The sequence below is a fragment of the Ambystoma mexicanum genome, chromosome 8 (genome assembly GCF_040938575.1).
Source record: "Ambystoma mexicanum isolate Mex_15411 chromosome 8, UKY_AmexF1_1, whole genome shotgun sequence".
In the NCBI taxonomy this organism is placed as follows: Eukaryota; Metazoa; Chordata; class Amphibia; order Caudata; family Ambystomatidae; genus Ambystoma; species Ambystoma mexicanum.
This window is the reverse complement of record NC_090929.1, coordinates 519,050,722-519,068,492: the sequence shown is the minus strand read 5'-3', so window position 1 is coordinate 519,068,492 and position 17,771 is coordinate 519,050,722. Positions and strand designations below refer to the sequence as shown.

General features: G+C 47.1%; 1 protein-coding gene across 4 annotated transcripts in view; it reads right to left on the bottom strand.

The window, feature by feature from the left end:
* LOC138472164 (glutamate receptor U1-like) overlaps positions 1-17,557 on the bottom strand; it is a 375,942-nt gene extending 358,385 nt beyond the window's left edge. The window contains exons 1-2 of one of the 4 annotated variants that reach the window (XM_069610199.1): positions 17,405-17,557; positions 8,531-8,594 (exon numbers count right to left, since the gene is read on the bottom strand). Coding sequence is in view for 1 of the 4 variants with exons in the window: in XM_069610197.1 (XP_069466298.1) it covers positions 8,531-8,594; positions 16,766-16,793 (92 nt within the window). In the remaining 3 variants the exon portion in view is untranslated. Of the gene's footprint in view, positions 1-8,530; positions 8,595-16,765; positions 16,809-17,006; positions 17,199-17,404 lie in introns of those variants that run through there. The other 3 variants (XM_069610198.1, XM_069610200.1, XM_069610197.1) reach the window with 3 other exon arrangements.
* Positions 17,558-17,771: the final 214 nt, after the last annotated feature.

Genomic DNA, 17,771 nt, shown 5'->3' with positions numbered 1-17,771 from the left:
ATTAAGATAGGCTTAGCCTACACCAATCACTGTGGCCCATTTGGCTTTAAAAGAGGGCTGAGCCCCTCTTTTGGACAGATCATCTGAACACCTCGCAAGGAGTAATAAGAAGTACTCATTTGGACCCTGGCAGAAGATACAGTCTGCCTTACAGATTGCACCAGTGAAGGAAGGACAGAATTTCCAAAGAGGGAAGTATGATTCCTCCCCTAAACATCTCCCAGGAATAAGATGGAGATACTGAATCCAGAGGACCCTACAACAGCTCCAGAACTGGTGCCCATCCAGCACACAGCGTGCACTGCTAGGCTGTGCAAGCAATCTTCCTGGGTAGAAATGTCAAAGAATCTCTGAACCAAACCCAGGACAAGACTGGTGCCTGCAACACTCTCTTCAGCTTTGGGCCGTCCGCCTTAAAGGATGACACGAGTCCAGTGAAGAAGCTAGTAGGAGTTCATCGCCAAGCATCAACCAGGGTCCCCCTTAATGGAACTTTTCGAGCTATTCGAGCCCCTCGAGCTGCAACCGACTGCACCGCTGACTTTTGTTATGGCACAGTCACTCACGCCATCCTAGACACCTCGATCAGTGCTTCAGATCTGCCAACCAGCACTGAGATAACAATTCCTGACCCTGAGTTACTGTGTATGCCAACCTGCAGCTGTCTGTCCAGCCTTCATCGCCGAACGGCCTTGTGCCTGATACCCACATCTGTCTCCTGTCTTCAACTCTGTCTCAGAAGCTGCAAGCGCACTGAAACCGACTCAACCCTGTCGAGCACCAGGAACTTCTACAAGCACAAGGTACATTGTTGTTCTGCAACCCCGGTCCTTCTGCGTAAACTAGTGCCTGAAGAGAAGAAGGCGGGCAACAGATCCTGCAGTAGTGGCTCAAACCAGAGTGCGCGGGAAAGGCTCTGATGGCACATCCCCAAAGACTTAGTGCAGGCGTACAAAGTGAGGAAGGATTTTTTGACTGGTTTGAAGCGCTCAAGCTGTTTTTCAGCTATAGGGGCTGGACAAGGTACTGTGAGGTGCAGCCGTGACAAATCGCTTACCGACACCAGGCACTGATGCAATTCTTCAGTTAACTCCTGAGGAAAGTCCCAGTTGTGAAAACATGAAGGCGGCCCTGCTGAGGAAGTTCTGCAAAAAACACAGAACAGTATCTCAAGAGCTTCAGAAAGCTCGGAAAGAAAAGTGGGCAGTAATTTCAAGCGTTCACACACTTGTCGTTGAAACATCTGAGCGGTTGGGTGGCTGGTAACAAAGTTGATACATTTAAAGGGATGTACAATTAGATTGTGTGTGAGCATGTACTGAAGAATTGTGAGGTTGACCTATACCAACATCTAGTGGACAAGACTATCAAAGATCCTAGGGTGCTTGCAAAGGCTGTCGACAGGTTTGTGAGTACACGAGTCATGAAAAAGGTTCAGGCGAGCACGCCCAAACTGGAAGAGAAATCTTTAGACAAAATAGTAAAGAGGGATGGGAAGGACAAAGGTTCAACCAAATCCTCTTTGAAGTCCGGTCCCCAAAACAATGAAGGAAAATCCCAAAACTTAGTTCAGCTGTACACACTGTAAAGAAGACCGCAGGCACCCCTAACACTGGGACACATGCGTTCTCACCAGGGGTGTTGCTAGGCCTGGAAAGGATATGGGGCTACACTAATGTCACTAATGTCAGGACTGTCAAGATTCAGGGCTAGATAGTCTTTTGGTTGTAGCTCCTGAGCTTCTATCTGGGGCTACAACCAAAAGACCCGGGACTATATCCCCCTCAGCCCCCCCCCCACTCTAGCAATGCCTCTGGTTCTCACCACCCAAAGGTTGCTTTGTGTGTAAGGAGCTGGGCCATAGGAAAGGGAATCCTGCTTGCAAGGGCTTATCCAAGCAAGCCATAGTGAATGTTGGAATCATGGAAGAGGCCATCATTAGTCTGGTCCTCATAGAGGAGGACTTCCCACTAGGCCAAGAAGTGGCTAAATGTGGATTGGTTACACTTAGTGGGAACGGTACTAGGTCTCCAGAACAGTTCCCAGTTCCCAATAATGCTCAACTCTATTTAGAACATGTGTATATCAATGGACACAAAACTGATGCAGTCCGAGACACTGCGGCTAGCGTCACTTCTGTCACCCGGCAGCAGGTACAGCTATGCCAGCATGTTGATGGGCCTGAATGTAGCGTCAGTGGGTTTGACGTAAAGAGTAAGTGCCCCTTGTCGGTAGTAGAGTTCAGCTTTTCGATAGAAAAGGCGTGGATATTGTGGGTTGTTTCGATCCTCAAACCAGCTCAGAGAATACATACATCTTGGTGGTGGTAGACCACGCCACAAGGTACCCTGAGGCTGTCCCTCTGAGGAGCATCAACGCCCCTGTGGTTGTGAAGGCTCTGATTGGGATATTCTCTTGTGTTGGATTCCCCAAGGAAGTCATTTCTGACAGGGGATCAAACTTCATATCAGCATATATGAAGACTATGTGGGAAGAGTGTGGAGTCACCTACCGGTACTCTAGGGCCTTTCACCCACAAACAATTGGGCTTGTTGAGCGGTTCAACAAGACCCTCAAAGGCACAATAGGTGGCTTGGAAGAGCACCTGAGGAGAAAATGGGATATGCCTCTTGTTCATCTACAGGGAGGTGCCACAGAACAGAGTAGAGCATAGTCCCTTTGAGCTTCTATTTGGACACCCTGCACAAAGTCCCCTCAGTCGAGTGCTGGGGGGATGGAAGGGCAACACCTCATCCCCTACACGAGATCTGGTGGACTATGTACTTGGCCTTTGGTCTCGAATGGCAAAGTACATGGAACAGTCAACAAAAAACCTGAAGGTCAGTCAGGAGCTGATGAAGCACTGGCACGACCAGAAGGCCACAGTGATCGTTTATTCTCCAGGCCAGTGGGTGTGGGTTATGGAGCCTGTCAAACCCAGTGCCTTCCGGACAAGTGGGCTGGGCCTTAGTGTGTGCTGGAAAAAGTGAGTGAGGTGAATTATCTTATTGATGTGAAAGGACCGAAACAGATGTGCAGGGACTTTCATGTCAACCGGTTAAAACCCTATTATAGCCGGAATTACTTGGTCATGGCATTAGTGATGGATTAAGAGACTGTGGAGAAGATCGATCCTCTCCCAGACCATCTGCACACTGAAGCCCAGATCGGTCAGTTCAGTTGTCAACCTTGCAACAGACCTGTCAGAACAACTGACAAACTGTTACCATTTACTGGGACAGTTTGTGGATTATTTTTGTTTTGGTGACTACAGGTCGTGCAGATTGGTGCACCCACGATTTGGACAATGTAGAGAGTAACCCGGTGACGAGTAGCATTCACTGAATGCCGATAAGTCAGGGACACCATCAAGGAGGACGTTTCCAAGATGCTGTACCTAGGAGTGATAGAACCTTCCCCCAGCCACTGGGTTAGCCCAGTGGCACTGTCTCTAAAAAAACCAGTGGAGGGAAGAATTAAGTTTGGTTTTGTGTGGACTACAGGGGTCTCAATTCTGTCAAGAAGACAGATGATCACCACATTCCTTGGGCAAATGAGCTCATTGACAAGCTTGGCACTGCCAAGTATATTAGTACCTTCGACCCAATGGCAGGGTATTGAAAGGTCGGCTTGACAGATGGATCGAGAGAGAGGACATTATCAGTTCACTGTGATGCCCTTCGGATTGAAGAATGCCCCTGCCACTTTTCAGAGAATGGTTAACCAGGTTTTGTTTGGACTGGAAAACTTCAGTGTCACCTATTTAGATGTCATTTCTGTATTCCGCCACACCTGGGAGGATCATGTATCCCACTTGAAACAAGTACTTCAGGTGCTGCAGAATGCAGGTCTGACAATCATGGCCATGAAGTTCCAGATTGCCCAGGGCACAGTGGCTTACCCAGGCCACCTGGTCGGTGGAGGTAAGAAACAACCTCTCGAAGCGAAGGTATAGGCTGTGAAGGATTGGGACATCTGAACCTCACAGACGCAAGTGAGAGCCTCTCTAGGTCTCACTGGGTACTACCAGTCGTTCATCAAGGGGCATGGGACCATTGCAATGCCCATGAATTATGTCTCTTCAAGAAAATGGCAAAGAAGGTATCTTGGACCCCTGCCCTTTAAACCTCCTTTCAGGATTGAAAGGATGGATTGTGCAGGGCCCCAGTTCTGAAAGTGACATACTATAGTCTGGAGTTCATTATCCAGACGGATGCCTGTGATTTTGGGATTGGAGCAGAATTCTCACGGGGTAGAGCAACCTGCTGCCTACATTAGCAGGTGAATGACAAAAAGGGAAAGGAACTAGTTTGTCATTGGAAAAAGAGGCTTACACGGTCGTGTGGGCCGTAAAGAAGCTGAAACCCTGCATCTTTGGGTCTCACTTTATGATCCAGAAAGACCACCGGCATCTTCAATGGTTAATGGCCATTCAAGGGGAGAACCCTAGCTTTTGAGTTGGGCCATAACCCTGCAAGGATTATATATGGACATCCAGTACAAGCCCGGCTCCCAGCATGGAAATGCAGATGGCCTCAGCTGAAACTTTCGCCTTGATGACGAACCAGACCCTCAGTAGGGTGGTGGTTCACATGTTGATGCTGGGGGTCATGTGAGGAATTCGGCCAATCGCATGGTCGGTGTGCGCTCACTTGGACTTTTTGAAATTTTAAAAGAAATTGAATGATGGTAGTTGAACCTATGGAAAATGTGCGGGGCTAATCCACACACATTTTCCTATGTTCTCGGCATGCCATAGACATAGACCTCTGTACTCTGGGTGGAACAGCCTACATGCGCAATCCCCCTGTCATATTTAGTTGGGATATGACTGCCACGAGTACATCAAGGCATCTCAGAAGGGGTAGGGCAAAACCTTCCTCCTGCCATGGCCAGCCTAATTAACTATCAAAGGCTCCATGCATCCGCCCTGTTCTTTTGTGTAAGTACTGCAGATGGTGGCAGCAACTAAAATAATTAACATACTAATAGGGCATACGTCAAGCAGGCCCATATGAGGCCTCGCTGCTGAGCTTAACAAAAAAGACAGGAAAACCCCACCAACCGTTGATATGCACTGTGTCAACATGAAGCCAGCTCCCGCCTCTCAGTATCAAGGACAGTCCCAATGGTAGTGACCTGTCATGTCTAGGACTATGTGTTTACAGTAGGCAACACCTGCAAGGGCATCCCATTCAGAAGGTACAACTATGTGTATTGATGGGAAAAAAATGTCTGTTCTCACCTGCCGCTTTAATCAGGAACCACAGAGAGCTCAATTAACCAGAGAGACCCTATGATCCATAATAGAAAGGAATATGGGTGGGACTTAGTATTACATGTTTTCACCCCTTTACCTTTTCTGTTGCAAAGCATTCTGGTTATAACCTCAGTCATACAAGTGATTGTTAGTGGGGACCGAGGATTGGTTCATTAAGGTAGGTTTAGCCTACACCAATCACTGTGGCCCATTTGGCTTTAAAAGAGGGCTGAGCCCCTATTTTTGACAGATCATCTGAAGACTTTGCAAGGAATAACAAGAAGAACTCATTTGATCCCTGGCTGAAGATACAGTCTGCCTTGCAGCTTCCGCCAGTGAAGGAAGGCCAGGATTTCCAAAGAGACAGAAGCAAGATCCCTCCCCAAAACATCTCTCAGGGAACAGAGGGAGATACTGAATCCAGGGGACACTCCAGCAGCTCCAGAACCAGTACCCAGCCAGCACACAGCTTGCCTTTCTAGGCTCTGCAAGCAAGCTTCCTAGGTGGGAAGTGCCAGATAGTCTCTGAACCAAACCCAGGACAAGGCCCGTGCCTGCAACACTCACCTCAGCTTTGGGCCGTCCAACTAGAAGGACGACAAGACTTGAGTATAGATGATAGTAGAAGTGCATAAACCGGTGTCCTAAAACGGACATTTTCTAGCCAGTTGAGCCCCTCGTGCTGCAACCGACTGCACCACTGACTGTTGTTATGCCACAGTCACTCACACCGTCTGAGACGCCACCATCAGTGCTTCAGATCCACCAACCAGCACCGAGACAACGATTTCTGACCCAAGCTACTGTGTAAGCCAGCCTGCGGCAGTCCGTCCAGCTTCGCTCACCGTACTGCATGCCGCCCGATACCCGCAGCTGATTCCCGTCTTGAACTCTGTTGCAGAAGCTGCAAAGCGCTCTGAAAAAGTGACTCAACCCTGTGGAGCACCAAGAACTTCTACAAGCACAGGGTACGTTGTGGCTCTGTCCCACTGGTCCTTCTCTGAAGACCCCTAGTGACATTGTATGACCCATTGCTCCCTTTGTGCTGAAACCAAGCATCCTTGAACTATTGTGATTAATTACTTTACCGACTACCCTCCTGTCAGTATCCAGAGCACATCCCTTTTTGTTCTTGAAACTGTCTGTCCTCTGCATTCCTTTACAGGTGGGTTGTATTTTGTCGTATGCTAGAACTGTCTGTTGAATAATAATAAAGTAGATATTGTTATACAACCTTGACTGGACAGTCCCTTTCACCATTGGGTAATAATTGTATTTTCGATGTGTTGTAACTAACCAACGATCCACGACCTTGAGGAGATAGGTTACCAAAATTGGACAAGGAGGTTTATAATTTGCTTGTGTTTCCAATCTGTTCAGATCCCTTCTGGTGTACTGGAGGTGTGGGGATGATTGATGGTTTAGAAACCATTTTTCATCCCTGGAGCACTGGTGCCCCAGAAGTTGATTGGTCACACATACAAACACCCCTAACTGCAAGTGGCATGCCAACTACTTGCCATCACCCCTAAATTGTTATGTAAACCTTACCTTTTCACGTTGGATCCTATGCGGACAGTGCTCTGCGCCTGTTAGCATGTGGTGGTGAGTTCACAAGGTTTGCGCGTAACTTTTCACATCGTGAGTTTGCGCGTTGGGTTCCATGAATTTGGTTAGGTTTGCGCTTTGCTGGGCATGTGATTTCTCTGCCTGGCTCGTCCCTCAACACGCCCACATAATTCCTCATTTTGCCGGCAGAATGGGGAACATGCATGTTCTGCCCCCTATTTATTTCTCTGTGTAGGCCCGTCCCACACTTTGCGTGGAGTGTCACGCAAAGCGCTCAACTGCATGTAAAGATGTGACGGAACCGCGCAGAATCCCAGAAATACACGCAAAGTGTGATGCATGATGCGCTGAAAGAAGTTTTGCGTTCTGAAAAGTGCAAAGTCACTTTTTATCATGCAAAAAATTCTATGAATCCGCCCTACGATGTTTCGGTAGACAAGTGATATCGGCAAAATGAATGCCTTCTACCTAATTAATGTACTCTTTCCCAGTGACCTCTTTTCCCGCTAAACTTCCCTCCTTCCAAACCAGCCATCTGCCTTTTTCTTTCTCGCCTCTTGACTTTTTGGGTTCTAAATTTGCTGAGAATGGAGCTGCCGCGAGCCCCATTGTCCCACCATCCTCATTTAATACACCCCATAAAGCAATTCTCCACACTTTCACTCGCTTCCCTCCTTCCTTTGTGCCCCTTTTCCTGCTCCCTTGAATCCTGATGGGCTGACAACAGCCACCACCATCCTCCCCCGCTCTGCAACCAACCTCTCCTCGCAGCATGCGCTCCTGGGCTATTCTTAGTAGCAATATCTGTTGAAAAGTATACTTATTTTATGTATAACTTCCATGCTGTACAGTACACCTAATTGCAATGGCGCTACATAAAAACATAAACAATTTGCTAAATTTCCTGAACTAAAACTTGCTATGTAAAGTGTCTCAGCTCCTCTGGATAAAGTGCTCCACGCCTTACTTGCTAACAGGCACTTCAGAACCATCATCAGCCACCCTGACCTTTTACCCAGCAACAATGTACTTGCTAGAACTTGTCGGACAATATTTATCATGGCACAGCACAAACTACATGTCCCAGCATGCAATGAAAAATTGGTTAAAAAATAGGACTGATTTACTCATGACTGTAAACATGGGACGAGTTACCATATATGCTGTTATGGAATTTTATGTCAGAAATCGCTATCTGTTCATGTCAGGTGTGAGTAGTTCACAATGTACTATGAGGCCTCACCCTTGGCTTTCTAGCACTTTACAAATGTGCAAGTGACATGAATTATCAGTGCTGGATTTCCATGTGTTATCCTGGTACTTTTGGTCATATTTGTACCGCAGGGCAAATCAGAGCTAATCAAAAGCGTGGGAAAAGATGTCTGGACGAGCTACTCACACAGCAAAGAAGTGAAATGACTAGACGTCACGCGCGAGAAACTACTGCTGTGCGATTTTGTTTCCTTTTCATCCTTGGATCTGTAGTTCTGAATTTATGAATGGAAAAATGTATCAATGGAAACATTCCATCCAGGACTGGGGACCTACGTGTGCGTGACACGGGGCAACTTGGGAAATCTACGCAGCATATGGACACTTTGAAGTCTTTGCAATGGTGAGCCGTGGCCCAACTGCCAGAGAAACCCCCTCAGAAAGTCCAAGAGGTCTCTAAATAAATATATATAAAAAAGTGAAGATTACCAATTTGGGCAGCTGGAATGTATTTTCCTAGATGTGGTAAGGCAGATTCTCTTCAGTGGCGACCCTGAAAAAGAAACCAGACAGTGAATCGCTTCATTATACAGGGAACCATAATATTAGAGTTACATTGCCAAGCTGAGACATTCTGCAAGCTCTAGTTATGGTTAACTTCAATTGATCAAATCGGATGCAGGGGTGGACTGGGGACTAAAAGAGGCCCTGGAAATAATGTTCAAAGTGGCCCCATATGACACATTTTCAGCAAGCACAATGCTTTTCCTATAAGAAAATTTGGAAATACCACACAAAAGAGGCCCAGGGTGCAGAGGCCCACCGGGAAATCTCCAGAGTTCTCTATAGGCCAGTCCACCCCTGATCGAATGCAAATTGATCCTAATATTTAAAAGAGAAGCCCGCGGCCAGAGAACGGGGCCTCATTACAGAACAGGTGATATGAATACCGCTGACGGTAAATGTCAATTACCGCCGGCTTTAGTGACATTCCAATTACAGGAAGTGAACATTCTTTTCGCCAGTAAAACTCACTCTGCTGGGTTACCTCCAGCAGTGAATACCTATGGGTAAAAGAACTGCCAGCACTAAAACTGCAGCCCACAAAATGGTATTACTGCCAGTAAATCTCTATAATGGAAAAAAATGCAGACAGTATTGCCTGTTTTTAGCGCCTAAAATAAGGTAGCATTCATAAATAGCAACTGGTGTATGTTAAATATTGTGAATTTGCTTTTATAGTGCAGCGTCAGAGCGCCTAGGCTTGTGCATGGTGTGGCAGACTCCAGCCAGAGGGAATTGAGACGTTAGTCTGCTGGAGGAAAGAAAAAGAGCGGTATGATGAATGTGTCTTGTGTGAACAGTACAAACACACAAATGTGAGCATAGGGGTGGTTTGTGCATGTGAGGGTCACATGTCAGCCACAGAAATGGAAATGAAAGCTTTCCTGTATTTTAAAACCAGCAGTAATGACCCTTTATGACATTTATCCTGGTAGTATTTGTTTAGCTGCTGGAAAAGAGTGGTCCACTGACTATTTGTGATACCACTGGCAGCTATATCAATCCTTTTGACTAATACATTCGTTGGTCGTACATTGTATTCAATTAGTCCATTAACCTAAATTCCACTCCCAATGAGCTCAGAACCTTGATTCCATGTGCCTATCCTGGCACATCTGTATTCAATCGTTCCATTAACGTAAATTGCACTCCCAATGAGCTCAGAACGCTGATTCCATGTGCCTATACTGGCACATCTGTATTCAATTGTTCCATTAACCTAAATTCCACTCCCAGTGAGCTCAGAATGCTGATTCCATGTGCCATCCTGGCACATTGTTCCATTAACTTAAATTCCACTCCCAATGAGCTCAGAACGCTGATTCCATGTGCCTATCCTGGCACATCTGTATTCAATTGTTCCATTAACCTAAATTCCACTCCCAATGAGCTCAGAACGCTGATTCCATGTGCCTATCCAGGCACATTTGTATTCCAAATCAGCTCAGAACGCTGATTCCATGTGCCTATCCTGGCACGGGTGATACTGTGAGAAGATATAGACAAGAAAAGAGCCCGATTGATCGATTGTTTATTTATTATCGCTTATAGAGCAAGTGTTTCAAAGTGCAACCATGCATGGGAGGGGAGACATATGGGAGAACAAGAAAAACCAGCTTACTGGGCGTGGTACATTCATGTCGTAGTCCATAGAAAGCAGTCCAAGGGGACGGAGGGGAATGTGGATCAAGTGCACCCAGTCCAGCAAGAACATGGGTTAAGTGCTAAGAGGTACCATTCTCATGGGTCGTAACCGAGAGTGCAGAAGTGCTGTGGCAGAGCAGGGTCCAGAGGCCAGTGCAGAAGACTGGTGAGGAAGCTTGGGACCTGTGAGGCTCCGAAGGTGCACCGGGCAACCAGTCAGCAAACTGAGCAGAAGTAGCGGCTAGAGGGGAAGAAAGCAGGGGGGAGGTGGTTAGCAGGGGAGAGGGAGAGAGAAGAAGGAGGCGAAGAAGGTCTTGAGGAGTTTCCGGAACTTCAGGTGATCCGGTTCAAGACACAGAGAGGCAGTGAGGCTGTTCCAGAGGGAGGCACCTGCGAAGGATAAAGATCTCCCCCCAAATCTCTGCTTGGAAAAACAGCTCACTCGTGGAGCATTGGAGGAAGATAAGCAGAGGGCTCACGGGGGAGAGTATTTAGGAAGAGAGGGTTAAAGGTAGAGCGGGCCCAGGCCCAAGAAAGCCTTGTGGACAATGCAAAGGGTCTTGAACTTAATCTTTGCAATCACGGAGAGCCAGTGAAGGGATTTCAGCGCCAGAGAGATGCGGCATTGGATACGTCTTGTGGTTCTGTTCTGGATGACTTGAAGAGGACGGAGGGTAGAAGAGGGCAGGTTGAGAAAGAGGCTGTTGCAGTAGTCCAGCTAGAGAGGACCAGGGCTCTGGAGACAGTGAGCCTCTGTGGGAAGGTGAGAAAAGGTAGCATACCTCTGAGAAGGTGCAGTTGGTAGTGGGACTTTTTAGCAATGTCAGTGATGTGAGACGAGAAGGATAGAGTGGAGTCGAAGATGACCCCCAGATTGTTATAATATTTGTGATGGGAAGCCAAGCAGTGGAATTTAGGTTTATGGAACAATTGAATACAGGTTATGATGAATTAATGTATTAGTCAAAATTATTGATATAGCCTGGAAAAAGCTCACTGGAGGCCACAGAAGGTGTATTGTGACCTCGAAGCTAAACTTGTGTCGGCTTGATTGTTGTGTATTGTATACATGTATCAAATTTGCACAATTTGGCATTTATTTTGTGTATTGTGCGGATGTATCAAATGTACAGTTCATACTGAATAACTTTAAAAATAGAAGGTTTAAGAGTTCTGGAAATAATTGGATGAATTATACAATTGATTAAACACTAACATTTTAACAGGGATCTGGTATTAAGGTGTGTTAATTAAGTGTGGCGCATAACGGGGTTGGTTGTGTTATGGTATATTTTAACAAGTACTCTCACAGAACAGGGCCAGATTAACCAAATATTGCCATATTTAGGCAGGATACATTTTGGGGTTTGAGTATAATTAGTATAGTGTAAGTGGCATGCAAGTAGGATCACTTGAGGAACCTGAGTTAGTACTTTCCTAGCTGTATTTACCCCAGTTTTAACGTCATTCTGCCTGCAATAAGTAATTGTAATACCACAGGTGGTACTGCCTGTTGGAGCGCTAGTTATAAAAAAGATTTAAATCAGGACTGGCAGTATGTCCTCTGTAATAAGGTCCTGGAGCTGCTTCAGGGAACTGAGATGAGATGGCCTCCTTAACAAGACCTCGTTTTGTACCAACCTGATTTTTCTCCACGGGGACCACGAGACATACATATTTTGCACCAAGACAAACATTTTGAGCAAACTGATTTTCGACAATACTTTCTGCTTCGACACTAAGTAATGGCACATTCTGCTTTTGCTCCACTCTTGAAAAGTAAAACTGTTTCAAATTTGGAGCGAAAACCAGGTTGTTCCTTTCGGCAATGCATAATAAGCATAGAGAGCGAGAAATCATTGATTTTGTGCACGTTTGAAAAGCTTTATTGAGTCTGTGCTGTAAGGAAAAAAACTGCTGGACACATCCCTTGAAACACGGGTAGAGAAAATGGCACAAAGTGGGTTTCCCGTATTTTAGGTGGTAGGCACCTTTACCTGCCTGTCATATCCTCGTCGTGTCAGCTCTGGGAGTTTGCTTTCACCTTTTTTGCCAGAGCATGTTGCTCTATGGGGTGTGGTGCTAATGGTAAACAGGCCTTGAATGCCCCGCCTTATTAGCATACTGCATTATGATTGGCTCTTGAGCCATGCAGTAACTGCTCGGGAACACAGAGGGCAGATTAGTGCATTGCCAATGTGGGACACCCCTCTGTTCTGCAGCTGCCAAGCTGAGGTAGCGCAATGGAAAATAGAATTCCTGTACTGGTGGCATGGGGCACTACTGCTCTGCAGAGCCCAGAGAAGGGTCTTGCAGTAACACATAGGTGTGGCTCTCATAGGAGTGGCATAATTATAACTATAATTGGTTATTTAAAACGTGCTTAATACCCAGAGGTTTCTAAGCACAGACCCGGGGATCGAACCTGTGTTGCTGTGCGCCGTCATGCTTCCAAGGCGAGCACTTTGCCCCTGAGCTATGTACTCTATTTATGGGAAGGAGGTGGGTTCAAGGGTGAGTGTACTGAGCTGAAGCCAAGTGATAATATGTTGGATAAAGTACCCTCAACAGTACATTAGGAGGATATTGCAGGTCACCAAAGATTTCTGTGGCCATATGCATGCATGGGGAGGCCGGCTTTGTCTAGAATCCGGTCTTCTGTTCACTTTTTAATGTTGTTAATGTAATTGTGATCGTTAAAAAATGTTAAAATGGTGAAAATGATCTCAGGTCAAAGGGCCATCTTCAAAATGTAAGAGTGGATACTGTGTTTCTGCTACAGGTCGACCAACCAATAGGTCGACACGCCACAATGTCATCAGGAGCAAAAGTCGACCAACACAATAATATCCATTGCGCGTCGGTCGGCCACGGTTGCTGTGCTGCCGACAAAAAGGGCCGTGCAGGAAACACCACCCACAAAACCTGCCAAAGGAAGTGGAGGGTGCAGGAGGACTGAGCAGACAAGTGGCTCAGGGGGGTCAATTGGCAGAGGGCTTCTTGGGGCGAGCCGAGACGGGGACGTGTGTGGGAGGGGTGGGGGGTTAAACCATACCTAGTGGGTCTGGACGTTCCGGGGCGAAACAATGCTCTGATGAGAGTAAAAAAAATGCCCTTTTTTTGAGCAACCTCAAATGGACAACTATTAAGACACAAACCTTTACTATCACCTGTTCTCCCTGGATTCCTCCAGGTCCTAAGAACCGTAATAATACCGAATTTTACCAAAAATGATCAACCCTGGAAGAACAAAGGGACTAAATCGCTGCTGTCAGGATTCATACTTGCGAACAGAGGGTTGCCTCAGGTAAGCAATTGTCTCACTGAGCTATCATACCAAGACTTTTAGGAAAATAGCGTGATGGTTAAGGGTTAAGATGAATGTGAAGGGTAACAAAAGGAATACTATAGGAACGAAGGGAGGTAGGAAGCAGAAGGTGGACTTTGGTTGGGGAACAGAACAATATGCTGGGACCCCTTTGAAAACCATCAACATAATTAAACAAAACAGGGTCTTCTTTGGAAATGATTGACATTTAGTAATCGACTATAAGGGCATTGCAAGTAAAACAAAATGGACGACTCTTTTGAGAAAGTCGATTAGTGGAAGTCTCCATACAGGTAGGGCCCAGATTGGGAAGGCTATCTATGGACATGTAAGTAGGCAAAACACGGTGTGAGCTCATTCAAATGATGGCTGTATATTTCACCCAAGTTAATGGTACCTTACCATTCTTTTAACCTCCGAAAGATGCAAGGCTGAGGATGCTCGGCCTGTTGGTTCCTCCACGGTTGCTGCGATGGAAATTCATTGGGCAGTGAAGCCCAGTCATCTCCAAAACCATGATGCTGCGCTCAGCTTTCACTACTACTGACCCTACCCTGCCTTCCATTTGGTGCCCATTTGGTCAACACTTGTGGTCACCCTCTTGAGAAATGTGTTCTTCGGTTAACAGTGTTTCGGGAGAAATGTGATGGGCGATCTCAGATAACAATGTTGAAGCATGGCGTGCTCTTGGTACAATTACTTAATTTCCCTGTAGAATGAGAGGGCACTCTCCCTTGTGTAGAATTTGGCAATGCCATCTTAGTTTTGGAATACTGAAGTCTCAATAGCCCTTGAGATCGAGTCCTAAAGAATAGTACGGAAGCAAATACCAGCATCTCAGGTGTTCAGCCCTTGGCTACACTGGATTGACAAAGCCTACAACTGGAGCATATCTCGTAACCAGGACTAATGTCTGGCAGAGGGGCTTCCCAGTAACCACCTTGTTTTTTGAATAATTTAAGTAGCTTTGGGTCTCACCCTAAGTTACTAGGGGAATCCAGACGCGGACCCCTTGCTCACTATTCTTAGAGAGGCACAGCTCCACCCTACTGATGAGGTTCAACCAGACCGAAACACGTATCTGGGGTTGCTGTTGGTACTCTTGTTCAGAGGAGAATTCCCTAGCATTTTGGTGCTGGACTGCCCCAGGGCAGGACAAAGACTGATATGTTTGGGATATTTCTTCTCTGTGAAAGATAGTGAGCTAGAGACTCTGGGTAAGGCTCTCGTAACCAGGACTAATATCTGGCAGAGGGACTTCCCTGGACCCCCCTTGTTTTTTACACATCTCATGACGCCATCAAGCAGACCTTTGAGAATAACATATGCACGTGAACATCTCAAAGATGCTGCAAGCTTCGCTGCACTGCCTCTCATTGTAGGCTTCCTGAAAATCAGAGGTGTTTCCTGGGGGGGCGGGCTGAGGGGGTTATAGCCCTGGTCTTTTGGTTGCAGCCCTGGATAGAAACTCAGGGGCTACCACAAAAAGGCTAGCTAGCCCCCAGTCCCGGCACTAGTGTGGCCCCAGATCTTTTGCAGACCTAGCAACACCCCTGACTGGGATGCTCACTGGTATCTCCTGATCTTCTCACTGCCAATCCTTATGAATTAAGCCATTGGGCTTCTTAGGGTAAGCCCCTCAAGTTCCATGACGTAGTTGGAGGTGGAAATCCTATGAAAGCAGCATTTTATACGAGTATGTGGAAACCCTAGTTCTAATGTCTCCCGGCGCTTCTTCCACCTCTAAGCTTCTAAGCAATAATACTCCCGGCGCCCCACCCCCTCGCGCCTAAACTGGACAGAAAACCGGCCCCGTACACATTTGGAAATAATTGCCACCTTTGTAACAAGTACAAATGTACATTTCGCTACATCCACAAAGATTAGCCAAACTGACTTCTTGTTTGGATACGTAAGCGCGTGTAGTTAGGGGATCAGTCAACAGCTGTCATGAGCATGATGTGCGGGGGTGCTTACAATGTCCAAAATATGCCCTCCCTCCTTGGGAGCTATGGATGGGCGTGTCTTCACGCCGCTACCTTCCATTTCCTGCAGGTAAAAGCGGAATGGCTCGTTCCCGAGGTAACGGAGTCAATTAACTCACTGGGCTCCGCCATCAAAAAACTAATCAGAATGGGAAGCTCAGCTTTTAATTCCGGCTCCCCATGGAACAAGTTTTGAGAAAACTTTCCTCTGGGGATTTGTTCTTTCCCTGTGAGATGTAATGAGTTAATGTACTGCGTTACCTCGAAGCCCGCTTTAAGTTAGAGTCGGGTGGTTAGTTCCGCAGCCGCCCTCGTGCGGCCTCCCGGATCAATGCGCGCCCATCGATCCCGTGTCCATCTCAACAAAGGGTGATAAAATGCCTCGCTCGCGCATACCTCCACACCTCTAGTTTAAACGTCCTATATGCTCCCCTTGCCGCCCTTTTCGATGGTATGTTGGCCAGAACGTTCACTCGTAATAGACATAACGGATCCCGACATGACCCGACCTAACGTAACGTAAATGCAATTACCAACGTAATGCAAAGTAACATTGCAAATTAGTGTAGGCGTTGTTAGTTGGGGTGGGGGGCGGGGCTGGGGGGGGCTATAGCCCCTGATCTTTTCGTTGTAGCCCCTGATAGAAGCTCAGGGGCTACATCCAAAGGACTAGCTAGCCCCCAGTCCCGAAAGTCCGGACATTAGCGTAGCCCCGGATCTTTTGCAAACCTAGCAACACCCTAACCTCACGTATCGATTCCCAGGGTAACATACTTGATACACGGTGACATTTCGTAACATAACAAACATGGTATAAACGAACTTCGTGTTTACAGTATGTGATGTAACATAACCGCTGTAACATAACAAAGCGTACATTACTGTATAACGTCCCAAAAGCAACATAACACGACATCGCGCAACATGACTTCTGGTTAAAATCTCCTTTACCGCCGTATTAATCATTTTGGAAACGTAACAGACTGTCGGAACCAACTGTTTGCTTTCGGTAAACAATCTGGGTGGCACCAAGCCACCACACTCTCTCTCTATAGACACATGCAGATATGCCCCAAACAAAACGAAACATAGCGTAACGTAACATAATGTTGTCAGGGGGTGTAAGGAAGGCATGGCTGTTGTTTATTAAAATATAACTTACCATATTCTCAAAAACCCACTGTTCGTTTCAAATCTACTTACAGAAACGCGCACATATGCTAATGTACATGGACCGGGAGCGCGCAGCTGGAAAACCACCGTTTGCTCTGTGCGTAAACACCTGGACGGTGGACGGAAGATTGCGCGCTGCCTGGGGAATTTAGCAGAAGCCTTGAGATGTGTTTAAGAAGAATGCAATACGCAAGATGCAATGTACAGCATGCTTGTCCCCTGTCCCCCGTGGATAAAGGCAGAACAGCCCGCACGGGCGGGGCGCACTTACCGTCGCCTCTGTCTGCAATGTGGCACTCACCGTGTCTCTGGGAAGGAGCACGTCTGCTGGTGCCGCTAGGACTATCAAAGAAAACCTCTCAACACCCTTCCCAGATCACTGGGGGGAGGCAGAGAGAGTCGAAGGAGGAGGGGCAACAGTGCTTGTATGGATGGGTGGGCTTCATGGCGAGTGGGGGGAGGAGGGACGGGTATAGAGGGGGTGGTCTTGCTATTGTTGGATGCACCGCTGTAGGCGGGCCCGTTGCCGCAAACAGTAGTGTATTAATGCGCCTTACACACTCCCTTGCTTGCTTATCGGGACTTTGGAGAATTGTTTATCCCTATTGGGGTATTGCCTAATGGTGACGAACGGCGGGAGACCTGGGCAGGTACAAAGCACACACGTACCCGGACCACTCACTATTCCTTGGTCTGAGTCGGGTTTCAGAGCCTTTCATGATTGGGGAGTAAGCAGGGGCCGAGTGCTCGGAGAAGAACTCGAGACAATGGCCGGACAGTCCCGGGACCCTTGACCGTGCACAAAGGAACGCAGAGCAGAACCATCACATGTAAACATCTGCTCTCCTGAAGGGGCCGCACCCGGGAAGGCGTTGGCCGCCGTCCCCCGGTTTGAAGTCCAGCCACCCGGGCATTGTTTATGCGCTGGGAAACCCTGATGGTTTTACGAGTCTGAATATTCTGATTATGAAAAAAGTATGTTTTTTAAGTCATTTTTTTGTGCGCTTCTTCGTGCCCTGCCAGCAACCGGGAGGGG